The sequence below is a fragment of the Oryzias melastigma genome, linkage group LG1 (assembly GCF_002922805.2).
Source record: "Oryzias melastigma strain HK-1 linkage group LG1, ASM292280v2, whole genome shotgun sequence".
NCBI lineage: Eukaryota > Metazoa > Chordata > Actinopteri > Beloniformes > Adrianichthyidae > Oryzias > Oryzias melastigma.
In genome coordinates, this window is record NC_050512.1 from 27385935 (window position 1) to 27409623 (window position 23689).

Below are 23689 nucleotides of genomic sequence, written 5' to 3' on the forward strand. Positions count from 1 at the left end.
CCTGCAAAAACTGCAGGGAACTACAAGGAGCAGCAGCTGTGCGTGAAGGAGCTGCAGCTTTTCTAGCTAAGTTGGCCTGGAAAACTGCAGAAAAGTCTTAGGAATTTCAATAACATAAAAGGAAAGAAATAAGAGTTTGGTAGATTATTAGTTGTTGCTAAAATGGTCTAATATTGTTAGAAAACTTGTTTATGTCAATTTTAAATGGTGCCATATCATTAAGGAAAAGACTTTTGTTCAAAGAACACCATGTCAAACTGCTTTTTTGTCTCTTTTGATATGTTTTTGTGCATTTTATTTAAAGTTCACTCTAAATGCAAAAAAAAAGGTAATTTACTACATGTAACATTCAATTTTAAAGATTATTTGATTGTTGTGGTTTTTGCTCAAAAAATTCCTGAAGTGAAAAAATGTCCAAAAAATTTTTAAAAAAGCATTTAAAGGACCTTTATCAGTTAATGGAACGGAAAAATGTTTCATAGCCATTTAATCTCTCATGTTAACTTAAACAATTTTGGCAAAAATAAAAAATAAATAATGCAATTATTTGCATTCATTAAAAAAATTTAAGTACCTCTAAAAATAAAAAAAATAATAATTTAAAATGTATTTTCTTATCAAATAATGGTTTGCTTTTCAAAAAAACTATAAAATGTCTTTAAAATATAGGGGTAATATTTCTTTCTTTAATTCACATAATTTTTTTCTAAAAATGCAGATTTTTTTTTGGTCTTATGAGCGGAATCTCTCAGACTGGAGGAACATAGATGTGAGCACGGCTGCCTTAGTGGTGCAGCTGCAGCCGTGGAATACAGAGAAAGTGATGATTGATTGATGTACTCGCGGCCCGTTTCAATGTAGATCCAGAATCTGAGCCAATTAGAGAGCAGTATGGAAACAATAGCTCAGCACTTTCATTGTGCAGCGTCGGGTGACAGGCGCTCACCTGGGACGGATGGGATTCAGGTGAAGGAGGACAAATGCTCAACAACTTTCCATGTTTCATGTTCCATATAATATAGAATATCCACATGCACTTACGTCAGCGGCCTGTTTCCTTCCATTTTCGGTTCTTGGTTTTCAGATGTTTCCAGTTGTTGGCTCTACCACCCTCCTACCAGGTTGTGTCTCTGTGATTGGCTGTCATTACCTTATCTCCACTCGGGCTCAATTGCAAAGATGCATTTAGTTATTATCTCAAATGGAATTTGTGGAAGTGGTTTTCTCATTCCTGGAACAGAGCCTGGACGTTCCGGCTTTGCGTTCGCTTTCCTGTGAGTTTATTTGTGAATTCTGTTCAGTTTCAAGAACTTAATAATCGAAACAAACAGATTTTTTTTTCTTTTTTAGAGGTTGTAATTGCAACGCCTTGTGTTTTCTGTTTGCGCTTTCTCCTGCAGAAGAGCTGAGTCTTGTTTTTTTTTTTTTTTTTTTTTTTTCAGGGAGGTCAGACAGACAGACTTTGTGGCAGCTCGTGTGGAGTGAATTGATGTCTCTTTCGGAAATCTTAAACTAATGCACGTGCCGCCACTCTGGCAAAAGCAGTACAGACACACGGATTGTTATTACATCAATGTGTCCCCACACTAGAACCGCCTGTTTATGCAACTGCTTTTAAAATAATTAGGATTTTCTTTTTTATAGATAAAACTTTTCAGTTTACTATAAGGGTGTTCAATTATTACATTAATTTATTAATCAATTTATATTCCTACAATCCAACCAGATCGATCTGTCTCAGGTAAATTTAATCGAATCAACTTATACCATTAAAAATTCAAATTAAACTAACTGATTAATGAGGGAAATTGATCAAATATTCTTGCATTTGTGTTATTTTTTATGTGGAAAAACAACAAAAATGTGAATGAATTTGCCATTATTCCATTAGTTCTTATTTACATGTTTGTACAAGGGATGTCTCGGACCGATCACATAATCGAAGAACTGGACCAATCACGTGGTAGATGACTCTGTCAACATCAGATATTTAATTCATAAGCTCTTTAAATATCCAGCTTATTATTTCGGATAAATACTCTGGTAGAAGTCTTCATGTCATGAGAGGAAAATGTTATTTCCAGAAAGCGCAGCAGAATACACCAACAATTCAAGCAGGAGGCTAAAAAAAACAGTTCAGTCAAGCTAGCATAGTCTATATTATATACTATATTAGTTTGTCTTAATGCAAACAACAACCTACAAATGCATATTAACTTTTATTTTCATTTTTTTTTTTATGTTAAGCTCTCTTTTTTTGCTCCTTTCTTTCTTATTTTTTCAAGAATCCCATAAAATGAAAAAAATTATAATAACAAAATGTTCAATTGCTTTAATGACATCAATTATTAATTTTCATCATCATATTCATGTTACAATAAAGTCATCATTATTTTTTAAAAATTTTAAATGAAGATATTTGGATAGAAATTTTCAATAGTTCTAAGGATATTAAAGCTAAAGTCACTAAACTTCCTCACACGACTGATTATCACCCACATTTACTAGATTTTAGTTAATTTTTTACACTATTTCTGCTTGTTTGTTAAAGCTATTTCACAGAAGTTATCTGTTTTAGTGTTTAATGATCAAATAAAGTTAAAATAAAAATAAGGAAAGATCTGAATATGTTAATTAAATTTGTTCATTTTTTAAATGTGTAAAAAAAAATATCGGATCGGAACTCGGTATCAGCAGATACTAAAAATCAAATTACTCTGAATCGTTTCGGGCCAAAAAAACCTGATCAGGACATCCTTAGTTTGTACACATATTTAATTTATTTGTTTATTATCTTGCAATAAAAACAAGGATTTCTCTGAGTAACACTGATTCAATTTTTGGCAAAAAATGTCCTGGATCAGTCAGTCGGATTTTTCAAAATAAACCAGTATTGACTATAAATCATATCGGCGACCACAAATTATGATATGAATCAAATCAAAATGAACCGTTACTCCCCTGGCTTACAATATTTCTGTCCTGTTTTTTTTTCCCTCTGAGTAATGAAACAGCAGCGGGGTTAGTAGAGTGTGTTCATCTCTTTTCACCTCTAAAAGCACCTAATCTCTCCATCCTGTGTTTCCGTATCCCCCTTTCTTAATGGATCCGGTTCCCCTTGTGTTGGTCATTGAGCAGAGGGGGCGCTTTCCACCTAAATGCCACAAAGACTGCCCTCAGCTGTGGAAAGAGGCCCGCCTCACTCCCGTCTCCTTGCTGGGAGTCCAGAGGTGGAATGAGTTTTCATGCTTCATGAAACACAAGTCTTAACTCTCCCACTGACCTCTTTCACTGTGTCAGTGACTCTTTTACTTTCTGTGGGATCTGTTGTGTCCTTCTCTCTGCCTCTCGTTCCTGCTCTCCCTGGGCTTTTCTCTTTGCCTCTCGCTGGGTCTCTGTTTCTGTGTTGATCTCGCTCCCGCTCGTCTGAACTCCACTGAATACTGCAGCTCTTCGGGAGATATTTCATTTACATCCTGTGTCATCTCTTGCTCCTCTCTCTGTTCCAGCTTTTCTTCTTGCTCTTGTTCAATTTCCTATCAGTACATCCCATCCCTGCCATGGAGTTTAACACAAACCGTGACCAGAGCCCCACATTCCCTCCTGTTCTTATCGCACTCCATTTATATTCAACACTTCTTCTGAGCCAGATCGCTTAAAATTAGCAAATGTTCACCAAGCTGTTCCACACAAGCAAAAAAAAAAGGACGGAGGGAATAATATGAAGCAAAATGGAAAAATTAAAAGGAAAGTTCATACAAATGATCAGCTAAGAGAGTTAAAGACCCACTCCAATCGTCTTTTGATCTATTTAAATTTGATCATGCCATTTTTAGGCAAAAATAAAAAAAACGGCAGTAGTTCATCAGAAATTTACTTCTGAGTTGTGGGCGGGACTACTGGTGGGGAGTAAGCCTGAGCTTATTTCCCATTATCTATATTTACAATCTCTTCTGCTATCTTACAGCCCCTCACAACCCCAAACTAACAGAGCTATCCAGCTTTCCAGATGTACAGTCTACCGATTATAGTTTGCACTTAACAACTACTAGCTTATACGAACTGCATTTTTTTGTCTGCACCATGATTTGAATAAAGACAAAGTCAGAAACACAGATTTAATCCTAATTTTCTTTATATATGTCCTCCATCATGAGAAGAATGCTAAAAGAACACGTTAATTACACTATTTTCTTTGGTGTAGGTCTTTTAAAATATTCAGCTAAAACAAGAAAAATGTAAAAAATAACGTCTTTATTGGTTGTTTTTTACAAATTCCAGAATTAACAAAGCCCCAATTTTCACCTGGCAGTCTTACAAGTGAAAAATCTTTAATCAAAGACGGCTGAGATAAATCTCAGCATGTCAGAAACAGCTGGTTTGACTCCCTTCCCTCCCACTTCTGCTAACGTCTTCACTGTGCCAGCAGCTCGTTTGTATCGCTGCCAGGTGAAGCCGGCATCGCCCGAGTCTCACTCAATTTACTCATATGATTAAGCCAGCACATGGATGGAAGGTCAAACAGCCAATGTGCGTGGAGCTGTGATTTCATGCTTAAATAAAGATGGAACTCAATTAGTGTTTCATTATAATTAGTTAAAATCTTCAAATACTTTTGCCGAAACTCGTGCAAGCAAAACAAAAACGTTACTTAAAATATCTTTGTCAGAAAAGCAACAACAAAAAACGCAGAATAATAATTAGCAAGAAGGTTATTTTATTCAAATAAATTAATCCTAGAAGTATCAGTAAATTTAGTCTATTTATTTATTTATTTATGGTTGTTGCTTAGTGCTGCTACTCAAAGTGAAGAGACAAGAAGTTTGTCAAAATAATTTTAAAAGCCGATAAAAAAAATTGCTCTTGGGTTTTCAAGGGTTAAAATTAATTTATAGTTACACACATATTGTTTATATTTTATGGCTGACCTTCGGCTTCTGTACAATTACCGACATGAAACCCATCCATCCATCCATCTTCTTAACCGCTTCTTCCCTTTCGGGGTCGCGGGGTGCCGGAGCCTATCCCGGCTACTGATGGGCGAAGGCGGGGTACACCCCGGACAGGTCGCCAGTCTGTCACAGGGCCTCAATCACACACACATTCACTCTCACATCCACACCTAGGGGCAATTTAGAGTCACCAATTAACCTATGAAGCATGTTTTTGGATGGTGGGAGGAAGCCGGAGTCCCCGGTGAAAACCCACGCATGCACGGGGAGAACATGCAAACTCCACACAGAAAGGTCCCAGCCGGGATTCGAACCAGGGCCTTCTCGCTGTGAGGCGAGAGCGCTAACCACTGCGCCACCGTGCAGCCCGACATGAAACCCAATGAGGAAAATTTTTTTTGTGATATTGAGCCATATAAATAAAATTGCATTGAATTTAATAAATAAATCAAATAGAAAACAATCCTAAAATAAATTGAATTGACCAGCTGTACGTTTTGACCAGAAGGATATGCTTCTCAGAAGAAGGCGGGACTTCCTTCTCTTTATCAAGGCTAGGTTTTAATGTTCCCCCACTCCCGACTCGCTTACTACTAAAAAACTATAAAGAGCAGGATGATGTAGTGCCTTAGATTTTAAAAGTAATTGAGACACCATGCTCATGCCTTATTTTTATTATTTGTTTTAATGAAAAATATGACATAGAAAAAAAAGATAATACAATTTCTTTACAAAAACTATTTATAAATCCAATGTTTTCTTACTTGGATGGATTGATAGACATCTTTTTCACAAATAAAATCATTGAAATGCAATGCATTGTGGTCCATATTTGGCAATCCGGTGAGCATTTATACACACTGCCTTTTTGCAGAGACTTCTGGGAAATTTCTTGGACATCCAACTTTGTAACTGTAGATCCCTGCAACATGGCAAACACACTAAGTATTGAGTAGTGAAGGCATCTGGACACAACGTATACGTGTCAAAAATGAAGACATATTTTTTCATAGAGTAAATAACCATCAGCCACTTGTGGATTTCTCCTCTTGGCAATGTGTTTCTATGATCCATCTTGGCTGGTCTGAGGTCTGTCAGTCAAGAGCAGATGAAACGCTGGGATTTTCTCTGAACTTTCGTCCACAAACCCCAGATTTGTGGAGTGTGAAGCTTAAAGTGGTCTTTTGGACAGACATTCCAATCTATAGCATGAAGCTTTATGGCTCCCTTTAAATTCCCCTTTGACCCTTTTTTATCTGTTAGATTAATGCCCTTCTCGTCTGGTTCTGAGTTTCACTGGTCTGCCATTTCTTGCCAGGTTTGTTTGCGCACATTTTTCTTTAATGCACCGGTCTATGAGCCAATGATAGGGTCATCTTTAACCCTTTAACATCACAGCTCCAGATTTTATGTTCTTTTATTCACTGTAACGTTTCTACCATTAACATAATCAACGTAATTCCAGCAGATTTTGAAGGAGAAAAGGAGTGCGATGTTAAAGATTTTGTGTTTAAGCCTCACTGGCGATGCTATTGAGTTAATTGTAAAGGTATTTACTAAAAATATAACATTATCTTTGCATAAAAAACTTTGACATGTGACTTTGACAATCTTAGTCTCATAAAGGCATAATGGGAAATGTCAATTACTTTACCGTAAATACCAAAAAAGGCTTTTTTCAGATTTTTTTCATTTTTCACACAGTTTCGCATGTGATGTTGTCAATTTTTAAATTAGAATCAATATCTAATATCAATCTGAGCATTAGTATTTTTTGTCTTCTAAAACATTTTCATGGCTTTTATCATTACAACATAGAAATACATTTAGTGTATCTAAATGTTTTACTTTAAAGACCCACTCCAATAAAAATAATGTTTTTGCTGTTTTTAACTTGATCTTTTTTCATGATGGAGGACATATGTAAAAGAATTTCAAGTTAAGACTGCATTAATGAGTATTTTTTAATTAAAATGGTGTTGGATCGGGAGCAAATGAAAACCTGCAGTTTGAAAAAGCACGAGTTTTTGATGCAGCAACTGAAACGGGCGGTTCAAAGTCTCCTTTCTCTGCTACATTTCGGTTGCAACCATGAAAAAAAAAGACCTATTAATTTCTTCATTTTCCTCTTCTGAGCTGCCATCTGGCTTAACACTGTACGGCTGGATAGCTCTGATATTGCTTGCTGGGTTTTTTTCATTTTTTTTCTTGCTAAGCTAATGTTAGCTTGGGTGCTACAAGCTAGCGGGAGAGAGTGTGAACAAAGGGCTGATGGGAAATTAGCCAGAAGCTAAGTCTAAATCCGGATTCCTTCCCTACCCCTACAGCTTCTCCCTACCTCTACATTTAGCCCTCCAAACGGAGAGTTATGAAAAAGATAGTGTCTTTAAATTTGAAAGTTACAAACCCTGGTAGATATCCTTTACAGTCATAAATCTCAATGGCTACGTCTTAAAAAAAAAAAGCTCCAAATGCCCCAACAATTGGAGGGGTAGGGAAAAGCCGTAGGGGTAGCGGAAGACTTCGGATTCGGCCTATATTCTGCGCCAAAAGTCTCGCCCACAACTCAGAGGTGAATGTCTTAAAAAACTACACAAACTTTTTGATTTTTTTGGTGAAAACGACATAATTTAAATTAAAAGATCACTGGAGATGATTTTACAATGGAGAAAAAATATTTGAAAAAAGTTTTTCTTTTTTTTTGTCCAGTTGAAATTATTTGGAACATGCAGCATAAAACCAAAATCATACATTTCATTTCTACATTTTTTGCTGCATACAAACGTGCAGGATGATGGATAATTTCGCAAAGCACTTCCCACAGCCATAACCTTGACTCCGAGCTGTTTGTCCTGAACTGTTGTGAACTTGGAGAACAGATAAATCACTAATGGTTAAGAGTTTTAATCAGACTGCCTTTGACAGATAACCTTCCTCCAGAACGGCACCTCACTGCTCTGCTGAGATGCATATTTACTGCATATTCGCCCCTCCATCACACGGACGCAGACCTCTGTGTATACCCTGGGGTAAAGCTCCGTCTCTAGAAACCTCACATTACAGTTTCATTTTCCTAGCTCGGTTCAAAGCTCACATGTAAAGACTAACTGACCTAAAGCTCAACATTTGTCACTTCCACTTGTGGTATTTTTTGTATCTAATAGATCAATAATTCATATTCTGAATAAAAAGCTTAGATATAAAAAAAATTCTAGTGTTAGCATAAGATTTTTTTTAATGGAAAATAAATGAAAAAAATGGTGCTAATTATAGTTTTTGTTCTTATTATACACTGATGACATCACATTTAAAAATACAAAATCACAAAGAAATATTGTTATTCATAGGCAGGGTTACAATATTTTTTTCTCCAATTAGATGAATTGTATTCAAGCTTTTGTGCATGAGCAAAAGGCACAAGCTAAATGAAAGGACATTTTTTTTTATTGTCCCCTGTCAATAGTATTCAAAGCATGTCTTTTAATACTCCTTTTTGTACATGAGTAATGGGTGCTATCATCATTGAATCATCCTTTAATAACCAAAAAGAGAAAAAAAAACATTTATTTTCAATAATTTTATCAGGATTATGTGGAAACACTAGCTGCGGGCTCAGAGGGTAGGGCAGTGGTCAGTTGGTTGGGGAGTTGGTGGATCTATTCCTGGCCTTGACAGTTGACGTGTCCTCAGGCGGTGCACTTGACCCTACGTTGCCCACACACTGTGTGACACATTTGCTGCTTTGGAAGTAAGTGCCAGTGAAAACTTTTGAAAATTATTAATGCTTTAAAATAAAACATTTTTTTAGATATATTACTTTTAGTTCCTGAATAGTAAAGAAAATCACATTTAAATGCCATGGAAACCTTTTGTTGCTTCTGTCAGGGGTGCATCTCAAACACCCAAAAAGTTTGGTAGCGCATAAACACATTAATTAATTGCATATTTGATTGCTTAATACAGTGTGGGGTACAAATTGTGCTTTGATACTTCAGAATCAATTGATGAGAATTCTAATTTTAATACTCATTACTGAACCAGACGAGCTGCAGCGACGTGATTAGTGCAGAAACCAGGCTTCCAGTTCAACACACACATCTGAAAAACACTTTTTTATACATTTTTGTGGGTGTCGACATGTTTGTCGTCTCTGTTTTTAAATGCATTGACATGATAATTAAAGAACAGCTCAGGGCTGCTTAAATGCTAATAAGCCAGATGAAGCAATTGTCTGTTTATTGTTATTTTAAAGGGAAACAAGCGTTTATTTAAATGCCAAGATTTCTGTACACATCATTTCAAGTTGATCCGTCTGGCATCGGGCGAACGTACTGATGGCTGGGATTCTGGGATATTTCAGACCATATTAGATGGTAAAGTGTCCATGAAATTGCTTGTGGAGCGTAGCTCTGTTTAGACAGAGTTACATGGACTGCCTATCTCCTTAGATCAGTCGCCACTGAGATTTACATATGAAATCCAATATATTCAATTGACACTGAATTAGGGACTAATTACAAGTGGTCAAGTGGTTTCTAAGTAGATGACAAATTCTTGACGCTTGACTTGGGTTGTTTTGGCCGAGGCTGCAGATGGCAGTCCTGAAAGTGACAGTGAACAAAGGCCCAAGCAGACCAAGCGAGGAGGGCCAGAGTGGAGACGGACTAAAGATAGATCCGCTGCTTCAACTCAACGTCATGAGCTGACATCAGAGAAAGAGCAGATTTACCTGATTTATGTCTCTGCAGTTCTATTCTGGTCACTGTGTTTTCCCCCCATCTTGTCAAGATTAAGACAGTTATGCTTTGAAACAAGGGGAGCTGAGGCTTTTGTGCAACTGGCATCCACTACACAGCGTTTAGAGTGTAACTCCGCATGGCTCCGGAGCCAAACTGCTCCTCCCCGTGTTTATTCTGGCATCCAAACCGCTGGGAAACTTCATCGACCATTTGGCTGCTGAAGTAGTCACTTTTTCAGATGTGGAACTCCACTGATGTTTTTCTTTTACAATCTTTTAGCATGAAGCTCACGGCTGGATGATATTTTTACACGAGTGCCTTGCAGGGAAAGTTTCACCACACTGGTATGTGACAGCACAGTGTGCGAGTGGGATGAAGCCCCCCCACATGTATGAAGCAGGCTTTCTTAAACCACTTTTCACTTCACTGATCTCCTTAGTGTCTTCATTGATTTGCATTAAGTACCTCTTCTCTTTTTCACAGGATCTGTTGTTGTAAGCAGCAAAACAACAGAAAATCCAATATATACTGACGCACACAAGGGTGTTAGAGTGTGTGAATGTGGTGAGCTGGGCTGAAACGGGTAATTGTCCTTCTTGTTTTATGATTTACAGTTTAAGGACGATTAAACCATAGATTTTCTGTTCCTCGGCTTATTTCAGAATATAGGAACATTGATTAGAACCCATTATACTTACTCTTGTCCTCTTCCTGTCTGCAGTCGGTTTTGTCGGGTTAGACGTCTGAGGCTGTCTGATTTGCCTTTCATTGTCACTGATAAGAACACAAGCCGCCTATTTTAGGCACTAATACAAACAAACACTTAAATCTACAGAAAACTTTGATTTTGTTTAGTCCTATAAAAAGTTAGAAAGCTGTCCCAACTTTTTCAGACTACCAAAGTAGGGGAAATGGAAAAGTCAGTTACTGGTTAAAGACCATGAAAATCCTATTTTTGCCAGTTTGAACATATTCTTGTAGCATTTTTCTAATGATGAGGACATACAAAGAAAATTAAGCTAAAAATTGCATTTGAGTTTTCCTTAATCAAATCTTTAAATCAGTTGCAGACAAAAAATGCTGTTAGAGAAAAAAGTAGAAAATCAATGCATTCTCACTCACAACTCGTCATATGTGGACCTCGAGTTCAGGCCCCCTTCGCGTCACTTTTTCAATGTTTTGGGTGTCCCCCAACTCGTCGTTTTCTGACATGCTGTTAGTTTCCATTAAATCAAAGGTCCCAACACTTGGAACGCGGTACCGGATGCGGAACTGGGTTAGGGTACCGGTACGGGTTATGGTTCCAGTACTGATTCGGTCAGCGTCCGGTGGGTTGGGTACCCTTGATTAGCGTCTGTGGCCCAGTACCAAGACGTCCTTGGACAGGTACTATTTGTGGCCTGGAGATTGGGGACCCGTGGTTTAATGGGAACAGCCAGCACGTCAAAAAATGATGAGTTGGGGACCCCCAAAACATCAAAAAATGACCCGGAGGGGGCCCGAACCACACGTCCATATATGACAAGTTGGAGGTGAGAATGCTTTGGATTTATAGGTATCTAAATAATGGACGGCGGCTAGAGCAGAGCACATAAACGTGTTAATAATGAAGACATTCTTGAAACAATTTAAACTGCTTTACCTTACTGCTTACTATCAGTCACTTCATGTTATCTTTAAATCAGGGGTTCCCAACCTCCAGTCGGAGAATAGATACTTTTCAGAGGACTGCTTGGTACTGGGCCATAGACAGGGAAAAAATGCATATGCTAATTAGGGGTTCCCAATACGCAGGACAGTACCGGGACGTGGGCCAGACTGGTAGTCTGACCTGGTACCGATACTCTAATGCCTCGTTTCCCCTGAGCGGTCCAGACCAGACTGGACTTTTGAGCATTTCCATTGCAAAATTGACCTGCCACCAACTGGTGCCATTTTCTGGTCCATCGTTGATCGTAGGTCCATAGAAAAATGGAATGGATCCAGGATCCAAACTGAAAGTTTTGTCCTATTTTCGCCTCTGCGAACCCTTTGCCCCCCGCAATCTTCTTGCAAAGAATAATAAATTCTTTACATAAGGATTCCCCCTTATTTTTAGGGGTTTGGGACTGGAGACACGACAAACCCACAAATACGGAAACCCCTCCCCCACTTCCCTCTCACCCAACCCCCACGGCCCAAGAATATCCGTTACAGATTCATACTCATCAAAAACACTTCTGATCATGCTTTGTAAAGATTTATTTAAGATCATTGGAGTGTTGCTCAACAGGAAGAGTTATTTTTTCTTTTTTAATTCATCCATAATAAACATCTGCTCTGGATTATAATTATCCTCTGCGGTTATCTTTTTAATTGTCACTTCTCTTTTGCTGTAGTCGCACCGTTTTGACGCACAGCTACGTCATCGGTCTACACGCTTTGATGGTCCACCGCTCAATGAAAACACTCACTTGAATTGCCAGGAACATTCTAAACCGGCCAAGAGGGGACTGGTCTGGGCCTTACTGCTTCATGGAAACGAGCCATAATCCTACCTCGATACCAGTTCCTTATGTGGTGGAAAATATTACTGACGCCCAAATCAGAACAAACACCAAAAAAGATTAACAAAATTTTAATATAGTAAAAGAGATTACATTGTGATCAGTTGAGAAGAGAAGCTTTATGCAGTAAGGGTTCTGAATTCATAGAGAAAGACGTATCTTTATAAAAGGCTGGACAGACAACATCTGGTGACAAGAGATTGCAAAAAAGTTTCTGTCACATTCTCTGATTCTTGTCTGACATTTCCTTTTTTGATTATGGAGGCAGAAAAACGGAGCTTCTGCACTTATGGAGACAAGAGGAACTGCAACGTTGCACCACACTTGTCTTTAAAGTTTAGCACATTTAGAATATAATGAAGTCACATTTAGGTCAAATGAAGTTCACTTACATAAATGATCAGTATTAAAATATAAGTAATTCATACATTTCCTCTACACCATGTCCTGGTGGTTGGGGATCCAACAGCCAGCACATCAAAAAAACGAGTTTGGGACACCCAAAATGTCAAAAAGTGATGCCTGAACCATACGTCAGTATATGACAATTAGGGAGTGAGAATGTGTCGAGAAAATAAGCCACATGTGCCATAAGCTCCCTCGTCCGAGCTCTCGGCAACTGGGAAGGTAAGAGTTTAACAGTGATTTTCTAATGAATTACAGTTGCTCTGCAGAAACTATGTCCCATAAAATGACTAAAAACGGCATCCTCACAATTAAAAGACCACTGGGAAGGCTTTGAAAATAGATGAAGAGATGAGAGTAGGGCTTTAATGTATTAGTGTAAGGAAGTCATGGCTACAGAAAAAAAATTACTGCTGATTAACAGACAAAAAGGGATTTTTGCAAACTATTATTTCTACCGGATATTTGCATATGCTTTGGGAGTTTTTTTCTTTAGGAAAAGAAAAAAAAAACATAAAATGATCAACCCTTATGGTCATTTGGATTCAGACAAAGCGAGCCTCACAGCAGATTTCTTGGAGCTGTAACGGTTTTGCTGTTTGAATGGCTAAAGTCTCCTTTAGTCCTTTTTGAATCTTGTTCAAAATGCTGGAACAAGATGTTTTTGTAATACGACCTTGTGATTCTATTCAGTTGTTAATTAAAAAATGATTTTATGACAACACTACACCGGCGTCGTCTCATGAAAGTACCTTTAAGCCACGTTTCCAAACCTTAATTGTTTGCAACATTTTCTTTGCTTACCTGTGACTCCCACTGCTTTTATACTCCTCACCAAACAGGAAAGTCAGCAGAAATCTGCTTCCACAAATGAATGCACAAGTGAACATCTTTACTGATAATGTAAAACAAAGTTGTTGTTTTCATGGAAGGCAAACTACTAATTAAAACATGTGTACTGACTTTTTAGGATTTAAATTCAGCATAAAATAATCAATGACATTAGTATTTCACAGCTTCTTTTGACTGTCATTTTAAAATGGAAACATCATGTGTTGATTTGTGTTTGGTAAACTCTTTGAAACCCTTTTTTTTTTTATTCCAAACATCCAGTCACTGTTTTGAAATTTCAGAGGCATTTTCATCGACTCTGTGAACCACAGCTCATTTTCAGAGACAAATGACTAAAGCTCAAAGTATAAATTTTGGTAAACAAATCACATTGCAAAAACTGTGGTTCTGTCAGTGTTATTTTAGCATTTAAAAATGACAGATTTGAAACATTTAAAGCATGAACGCTGTATCCATTATGTAGCGAAAACATAAATAAATCATTGTGTCTTGTAGATTAATGTTATGCATGCAAAACACTTCAACCTCCCATAAAAAGAAAAAAATGTTTACAGCACAAATAAAGTGTCAGCATCCACTTAGAAATTCTTGTCAGCAATGGAACAAAACTCAAGAGCAGGCCTTCTCTTTGACTAAACATGGTGAAGATCTGCTTAAGTGTCACTAAGCAGCTGGTCTAATATTTCTTTACAGAATAATAATAATAAAAGCACTTGTGCTGCTCTATAAACAGTCAAAGAGACCTACAGACTTTTCCTGTTCAGGTGTAACCTTGGCGGTTTTGCAGATCCAAACGGTTTTCTTAAATAAATGTGTGTTATTGAGTTTTGGCCAAACAAATGGAATCTTTTTCATTCTCAAAGCCTTTAAAGTCCCACTCCAACTATATATTTTTTTCAATTGTAAAATCGTTCCCAATGGTCTTTTAACTATGATTATGCCGTTTTTAGCAAAAATCATTTTTAAAACATTTTTTGCAGAGAAGCAGGAGCTCATTAGAAATTTGCCTCTAGGTTGTGGCTGGCACTGCTGGCACAGTAGTCATGTTAAAATCCCATCATTCCTTTGTTTATACGTAGCACGTGTCAAAGTCAAGGTCCCTGGTGGCCAGATCCAGCCTGCCAAGTAATTATATCCGGCCCTCCAGATCATTTGTATTTATTGTTATTAATGGCCTGATGTTATCTTGCAGTTATTTCTAACTTATATAATTTAGAAAAAAAAATATTTTTATGGAGAGTAAATATTGAAAGTTATTTAATGTTTAAGATGATTTATTCTGGAATAATATTCCTGCCTGTTTTTGTTTTTTTGTAATTATGTTAAAAATGTATGGTTTGAAAGTTTTAAAAATGTGCATTCTACTAGCTTTTTGGATTATTTTGGTATTGACTTAGATTTTGTTTTGGCTATTTTAGAGTCATGCTAATATTTAGGCTACACCCTAGCTGTTTTGGCCAATGTAAGCTTTTTCAGGTTTTTAGCCTATTTCAAAGCTTAGCTATTTTGTCAGCTGCATGCTAGCTGCTTTGGCTATCAACTTCAGCATTTTCAGCTATCAGCTTCAGCATTTTTAGCTATCAATTTCAGCATTTTCAGCTTTAGTGTTTTTAGCTATCAACTTCAGCATTTTCAGCTATCAGCTTCAGTGTTTTTAGCTATCAATTTTAGCATTTTCACTAGCATCTACAGTGGCCAAATTCTGCTTACAGCATTCATACTACCATTATTGCGGGTAATATATCTAGTTCATTAGTTATGGTTTTAAAGTTTTAAATTTTTTGTTTCAATAAATGTTTGTCTTGTTCGGCCCGTGACCTAAGGTGTGTTTTGGATTTTGGCCCCCTGTGCGATTGAGTTCGATACTCCTGGTTTATAGCTCCTGATACAACATGTTTTGAATAAAGAAATACTCAGAAACGCAGTTTTAATCTTAAATTATTTCATACATCTGACAAGAATATGTTAAAAACACCATTTCCATTGGAATAGGTCTTTAAGGAAAGGTTTATAATCATAAAGAACATGTAAAGCTTTTTTTAATGTGAAAAACATGTTTTCGACTTAAGTTCTTTCGCTTAAATTGGTGTACAATTTAAAGGATTAAAGGAGGTTGTGTAATCTCCTTGTTGCGGTCGGATTTCTTCACCTGGAGGATGAGAAAGCAGTCATGTGGTGTTTACTAACTGACGTGTCCCCTTAAGAGACTAATGAAAGGTTCGTGGTCCATTAATTTTTGCAAGTGAAGTGAAGCTGCAAACAGGTTCTGGTCGATTCTTTAATCCCCACGCTCTGACAGAAAATAGACATTTTTTTTATAAAAACCCCCTTGTCTTTTGATCGGTCAGACATAAAAATATGAAATTTTCAGATTAATTAGCACCATAAATACTTAAATTATCTTTGTCTAATCTGCACCAACTCAACATTTGAATTTTTTTATATAATTAATAGCACTAACTTGATGCAACTTGCATCGCTTCATCCATTATTATTATGTATACCATTCGTTAATTTGCATATTTAGTAAAGCTAAAGTCAAGCTGCTTTTTAGCTTTAAGCAGTGCTATGAAAAATGACTGTAAAAAACAGCAATCTGGCTTTGAATATTATTTTTTTAAGAAATTAGAGAAAGAAAGTTTGCTCCAGCTTTTTGCCTTTAAGACATCTGGACACACAAAAGAAAATTGACAAAGGTTACCAAGCAGAATTTTGAAGATTACTGCCAAATCTTGGTGTAATTTGTGAAAATCAAATAAATGTCCTAAATTATGCTTTAGCCATGTTTGGCTCCAAAATCTATTTTAATCACGAGTTGTAAATTAGCCATTATTTTAGTGGTAATGCCAGTATTGGTATTCATGTTGTTTCTTGGGATATTGTGCAATTTCCAGCTAATTGTGAAAAGAGAAGCTGTTGCAGACAATCGGTGAGAGCAAGTCTAGTCATTCTGATCTCAAACAGTGTTTAGAATAAATTTATAGTATTATTTTCAGTGAGGGCGTTTGATTAACTGGAGGCGGAGGGTTAAACATTCAAGCTGAATTTCAGATAGGATGTTTTTAAAGTTCTGTAACCTTACACTCAACCTTTAAATGGAATCTAACTGCAGATAATAGGACAGTGTAATATTGGATATGTGTGTTGATTCTTGGGCAAATTTGGGATGCACTTTGTTTACCCCTTCATGCTTGATTTTATTTCCAATTGTATAAAAAATATTCTTCAATGTTTTTTCTATTAAAAGTAATTCAAAATTAAGCAAAATCCTGGGTCCAGGGAGAAATTAAAATAGTCAAACAACTGTTTGTTTGTTTTTATTTGAAAATTTCCATTTAATTAAAACTGAAATTTAGGAAAAAACAATATGTTTTTTTTTTCTTTTTAAGTTTTCAAGATTCCATGACATGCTTTATAGTTATGCACAAAATATGGTACAAGGATCAAATTTTTAAATTGGTGAGATTTTATTTGTTTTTAGGTGAAACTTCAGTTTTATGTTTTATGTATAAAATCCTAATAAAAAGTACATTTTTATAATTATATTTATTTTTTAAAGAATAAAAACGTATATTTTCATCTTCATATTTTCATCTTGTGCATATTTTATGACTCCATCTGTGCATCTGTTAAAACTACAGGCATGAAGCCCAATGAGGCAAATTGAATTTGTGATATTGGGCTATATAAATAAAATTGAATTGAATTGAATTGAATCTTTACCCATAATTCATTGACATGTGCTCCTATGTGTAAACTGAGAAAGACTAACATTTGCAATGATGACATAAAAATCAATTTTTGGCTAATGATGCTTGGAAAAAATAGCTAAAAATCTTCTTCTTGTGTGTCTTTGTGTGTGTTTGTCCAACATTTAGCCTTGAAGGTTTACTGGAACAAATACTTTGTTGGCAATACAGCATATGGATGGAGTGAATAGAGAATAAAGGCTTGTTTTTTTTTTCTTTTTTGGAGGAGAGGGGGGGTGCACTTCCTTTTCCAGCAAAAGTCCTCCCTGTTTCCACCTCACATATCCCTTCTCTTCTGTCTTTGCTCTCTGTTCTCTCCAATGAGGCCAGTGGAGGCGGAATAACAGCAGGGCTGGGAAATGGAGACGTTATGCTATTTATGTAAATTAAATCTAGCATTGCCATTCATTTCCCTCGGAGCACAGAAAAGGGAACTGAAAAGCACCGGGAAGTAAGCAGTAGGGAAAAGTTGAAGCCAGATAAGCTTTAAACAAATATTTTTCATAAAGACCTGGTGGTGTTTTGTGGGGCCCAATCCCTGATCACTATTCAGTCTGGCTGAGCCAAGAACAATGAAGAGCTACAGTTCTCACCTGCCTTAGGCAGTCCTTTTTTGACATTTCAACAGTCCATTAATGATGACTTCAACAGTCTCTACGATTTATCACTCAGATTTTTGCTGTACGTCTGTGTTAAATCAGAATATTTCCCCTGCTTGGATCCCCCGGACCGTCTGGCCCTGTGTTAAATCATGAGAGGCATTAGGTTTTTTCAGTGTGATGGTGTTTGTCATTTGAGGGCCGGTTGCAGCCCATTTCTTCATACTTGCAGCATTTTCTCACAAGTCTACCATGGTATGGGTCACTGTTTTTGTCTCGCTTTTCGTTTTCCCCTCTCAATGGCCATACATTTCTTTTTTTTATTGTATTCTAAAGTTTCAGCATTTGGTGAGTCACCGTGATCACCGAGGATCTTGAGGATTTTACTGATCCCAGAAGGTCCCATTAAGTCTTGTGTTCAGGGCACCAGTCTCATCTTTTTTCTAAATTTTCACTTAGTCATGCTCAGGCGCCACCGAGGCTCCAAGTCTCCAGATCAGCTACACTTTTCATTATCAGGTCAGCTGGCCTCTGATAAGATTATCAGAGCTTATTTCTGGAGCTTGGTACCCATTCTGAGAGTGAGGAGACGCATCCTTCTGAATTTTTTTTTTTTTTTTTGCTGCAGTGTCTTTATTTTTTTGTGTGTGTTCATGAACCACAGAAAAATAAATAAATAAAAACTTGCCCGCACATTTCATCATCATTTCCCTGCAGGAGAACCCTCTCCCAGCAGGACAGCACTGCCAAACAAAATGACAGAGTCTGATGGTACAATCACACACGCGAACACACACCAGATGAAAACACATCAAACTTTTGGTGTCTTCATGAAACCTTCAAACTCCAGTGGTTTTGATCTAATGGGTCTGTGAGAATCAAGTCTGGTCAAAGACTCCACCTATACCTCTACATAATCAAATGAATCCAAGGCTTTTTCAAACATCTCTTCGACATTAGGCTGAGTGCTAAAATGTTTTCTCTAAAACTCTGTTTTTAGGTTGACAGTTTATAGAACCTCTACAGCTGAAAAATCCTGACTGTGTTCATATTCAGACAGATTGCAGGAACACGATAGAGGCGGTGTACCAGTAGTAAGCCTGTATAAATTTTTTGTTTTAGCTGTAGCTGTAATAGCAGTTGCATCCAACATCAATATTACAATTTATTGGGTTTTTCAGAGTCAGCTAAAAACAAAAACTTTTTTTTGTCTATAATAACGCCTGCAAAATACAAATAATATTTAGGATTTAAAATAAATTTTAAAGACAATCCGAAAACATACTTTAATCGACTATAAAATAGAGATAACTGGGAATTTGGTTATCGGTCCGATACTAACTATTACAGGGCTAGTATTGCCGATACTAATACCAATACTTTTTCCGTGAAATATTGTAGAATATTTTTGGAAATGTATAATAAAACACAAGACAGAGACTTTCAGACACAAAACACAGACACAAAATTTAATTAACTAATTACAACAATCTGAAACGAGCTTACATGGCGAATAGAACATGTATATTAGTAATGGCAATACAATAATACCAATAGGAAAGAAGCGACTACATTGTTTCCCTGCGTATTCGCGTTTCTTTTCAGTTGTGACTCTTCCGGTTTGTTGCAAAGACTCAGACAACTCAAGACGCTTGTCTGAAAATTTTTCGTCCGAAGGTAGATGGTGTGCTGCTGTGAACTTTTTCATGGAGCAAGCCCATCCCCCTTTCCCCTCTACTAGAGCAGGGAGCTTGTGGTGTGCTCAGTGAATTTTCTACATCACAAAAAAGCTATTTTTGCAAACTGCATTTTCGATCTGCTTCTGATTTACAATGATTTAAATAAAAGAATACTCAGAAATGCAGTTTTATCCTTACATTTTTTTTTTATAATTGTCCTCCATCATGAGAAAAAATGCTGGTATTCATCTTGTTTGTGTCCAGCATCATCTCAGTAAATCCACCTTTGTCCCTAAAACCATTCTCTGCTTGTGTCGACAGAACAAACGTCCAACCATCATGGACCGACCTTGCCTCCTGTGCCCCCACCTCACCGCCAGCAGCCATCAGTAACGGCTCTCAATCAAGCGCTGGGCTCCACACACCACGCTGGCCATACTTTGAATTCATCGCGACAACTAACCCCTCCCTCTGGAAGCCCGGCCCCCGTGGCCGGCCAATCACCAGCCGAGCTGCAGACCACGCCCCCCGAGAGCGTCCCGCTGCAAGACAGCTGGGTGCTGGGTAGCAATGTGCCTCTGGAAACAAGGTAATTATAACATCAAAAGTTATTTTATGTCCTATATTATGTATAATTATTTCATTTGCAATTTTCCATGAAAAGTACTGTTTTCTAACAACACAAACCAAACCAAACAATTTTTCTGTGTCTAAAATACTGTTAGAGATGTTAGCATACTTTATTTTTTTTCACTAATTATCAAATATTGATTTAATTTTTTTGGTGTTTAGTTTAAAAAAAATGTAAATTTAATACAAAGTCCTTCTCTATTACTTGTTTTTGCAGGTAGAGGGTGGAAAAGTACTGCCTACCTATTAATTTTACAGACCAAAATAATTTGTTTTGAAAAAAATGTTTCTTTCGCTGCATTTTTTTTGGAGAAAAATCAATTAAATCAAACAAAAGGTTGCTTCGTTTTTTTCTCCCACACATAATCATCTTTTGATTCAGTGTGTGCATGGACAGATTCAGTTCCATATTACATTTCTTTATTTCTTTTTAGTGGTTTTATTTTTGCAGAAAGTGTTAATCAAATTTGTTCATGCAGTTGCAAGACAAACAAGAAATAACTCAACTGCAATAAAAACAAGGCCTTGAAGCAGATGAAAAAAATACTGCGGGCTTCAGTGAACAGCACATAAAAGAAAAGGCATCAATGACTGAAAGCCATTTGAATAAGAAATGTAAACCTCATAACACATAAATACAAACATAACTTCTGAAAAAACCCAAAGTCCTCTCATGTTTATAATTAGAGTGGTTTCATTTTACAAAAAAGTGCATCTTTTGTTAGAATTTGCAGGTTTTATCTGCAATTATTTTAATTTTTTAACAGGAATCTAAGTAGTACAATATAATAATAATAAAAAAAGAAAATTACCGTATTTTCCACACTATATGGCACATAAATGAATGGTTCATTTTTTAAATAATGTCATAATTCAATTGCACTAAACTATAAAGCTATGGACACACTGAGCATATGTTAAGCGTGGGTCCTTGAACCCATGGTATTCACACTGGACATGCAGGGAGGGGCTTCTTCTTTGTTTTCTGTAGTTTTCTAGCACATATCCACCACCTACAGTTGAAAGAGGCTTGGTGTGAAATGCCAAAGCGGTGCAAATCTCATGAATCTTGCTCCAGAAAAAAAAATAAAATCTGACCACAATTAATAATTTCTCCTCCATGATCAATTTGCAAATGGTTGGCACTTCTGTGAATTCAAAGGAATATCATACATGGTGTACGACACTACCAAATCCTTGTATCTGACTGATCAAAACTATATTAGTTTCACTTTCAATGTTCTATGGCAGCCCGTTTTGTACTTAAAAACAGTTGTAGAAACTGTAGGGATGTCTGAACGCAAGAGTTTTGAACATGAAAGCCCAAAACGCATGTTTACAAGCCTTTGCATCAGTGTTCCCCAGTCTTTTTGTGGCTGCGGACTGGTCAACTCGTGAGGATTTCACTGCAGCCCTGTGGGGTGGGGGTGTGTACAATATGCTTGGATGGTAAATTTGAATACCTTCAATATTCCTCCGCATTTTACCTCCGTATACGGTATTACCTTGACTAATAAAGAACTTTGTAAACACCACTTACAAAACTGCTGGGTTTTCCTCTGCCAAATGAAACAGAATTCCAAACGCAATTATTTAAAGGATAACAACATGAAATGGTTACATTAACCATTTTTATCTTAAAGTTTTGGAAAAAATCTATTAGAAAAGTAAATGGTATCAAATCAACAAAGCGTTCACCGCAATTTTCGGGCACTTTCTAAACCATTTTTAACAACAATACTGATCAATTAAATAAAGACAATAGACTTAGATTGAAATAGCAGCATGTTGATGTAAAATGCAATTAAAGGCTCGTAAACTTTGAACAGGAAACGTTTTTCAAACAGCAGCAAACTGAACATTTAAACCACAATAAGATTGCTTAGACTCAAAAGAAAAAAACGGGTAAAATAATATTTTTTCTGCGGTTGAGGACTACTGCTTTACATTACTTTTCACTTAAAGTGGTCACTTGAAGGTGCAATACAGAGGGCGGTGTTAACATAGCTTGAGGCACATTAAGCCAGACAAAAATGTCAGAGATAAGTCAGTCAGACAGACATTATCAACTGCGTTCACAACAGACAGACATTCTGACAGTGTTGTTTACCTTTCAAAATTCCTTCAACATGCGTAAAACACCCAGAATTAATCCATATATGGTGCTCCGGATTATTATGATGATTTTTGAAAAAAATATGTCTTTTAAGGGCGCCTTAAAGTGTGGAAAATACTGTTGATTTCATCTTTTGGTTGCTAAAAAAGGAAATTGAAAACTTTAAACTGCACAAGCGCCCTGTCAGCACCTCCAGTGCAGCTTTGGCACGGCTCCACAAACATTTCCGTCACCACTTACACCCTCATCTGACCATAACATCCCACTTTGTAGTGAGATTTGTAAACAACCTCTGTTTGACTAGTTTAAGGAGTTTTTACTGAGAGAGCCATGACCCTATCGACCTCTATCATGGCCAGGTGAGTTCAAGAGGATTCTGTGATTTTTGTTGACTTTCAGAGGCCTTTCTAAGTCTCTTGAGGGTAAACAGTAAAATCTCTCCAGGCATTTACCAAAAACTAAAAGACTACTTCCCTTTCTTTCTCTCTAAGGATTTTTTAAAGAACGGTGGGTTAAAGGGAAAATTTCAAAGTTGGTGGTTGATAATTATGAAGATTTTTGCTGGACAAGTTCTGCTGTGAAAACAAAGATGACAGCCTGACTCCAGCTGTATGTGTTTGAACAGTCCCGTCCTGTTCAAACACAGACTGTTCTCCACAGCTCCGTCAGCTGACGTGCTATCAGATATGCTTTTGTGGGTGCGGGTCTGTGTTTGTGTGCGTGAGTCCGTTTAATCTCTGCAGACAAAGCGGGCACCAACTGTCCCATCCCTTCACCCTTTGCTGCTCCTTTGACCCTCTTTAATAAAAACTAAAGGCCCACCTGTTTCTGTTCTTCAAAAGTGCCGTTTTTCAGTGGCTGCGAGTTATGAGGCAAGGCGGCTAATTGTTGTTGGTAATAAAAAAGTCCACTGAGCCCAAAAAAATTACCAATTGCTATAAAGTGGTCCAGCACTAAAACTGCACTTTAAACTTTTATAAACTTAAAATGAGAACAAATTAACCATTTAACTTCCTGGTGTTTTTTCGTAGCATCTTACTATTACTTTTTACATTACTAGAGTAAAACATGATTTATGAATGTATCAAAACCAATTGGGCAGCCAGCATAGCAGCACTGTTTTAACAAATGAAGAGTTAAGAACAGTAACCATAACTCCAGTCTGTATGTAGAACTATACGTGCAACATAATACAGAAAACCATTGCTAGAGCTTGAGAGTTCATGTCTTTTAGTTCTAAAATACTGTGTTCTGCAACCTTTAAGACTAAAAGAGTCATTTGGGTTAATTTATCACGGACCCAGTAAGAGCCACACATCCTTTTAGAAAAATAAGACACTACTTTATATTTATGTCATTGTTATTTTTATGAGAATTATTAATAAACTATAATGTTTTGGCATAAATTAAACAAACTTTAAG

General features: G+C 36.8%; 1 protein-coding gene across 4 annotated transcripts in view; it reads left to right on the forward strand.

Moving 5' to 3' along the window:
• The window catches only part of LOC112157392 (teneurin-3), an 800843-nt gene that overhangs the window by 654117 nt on the left and 123037 nt on the right, over positions 1 to 23689 (forward strand). For all 4 annotated transcript variants that reach the window (XM_036213709.1, XM_024290091.2, XM_036213711.1 and 1 more), the window contains one exon: positions 19843 to 20110. In XM_036213709.1, coding sequence (XP_036069602.1) covers positions 19843 to 20110 — 268 coding nt within the window. The remainder of the gene's footprint in view (positions 1 to 19842; positions 20111 to 23689) is intronic.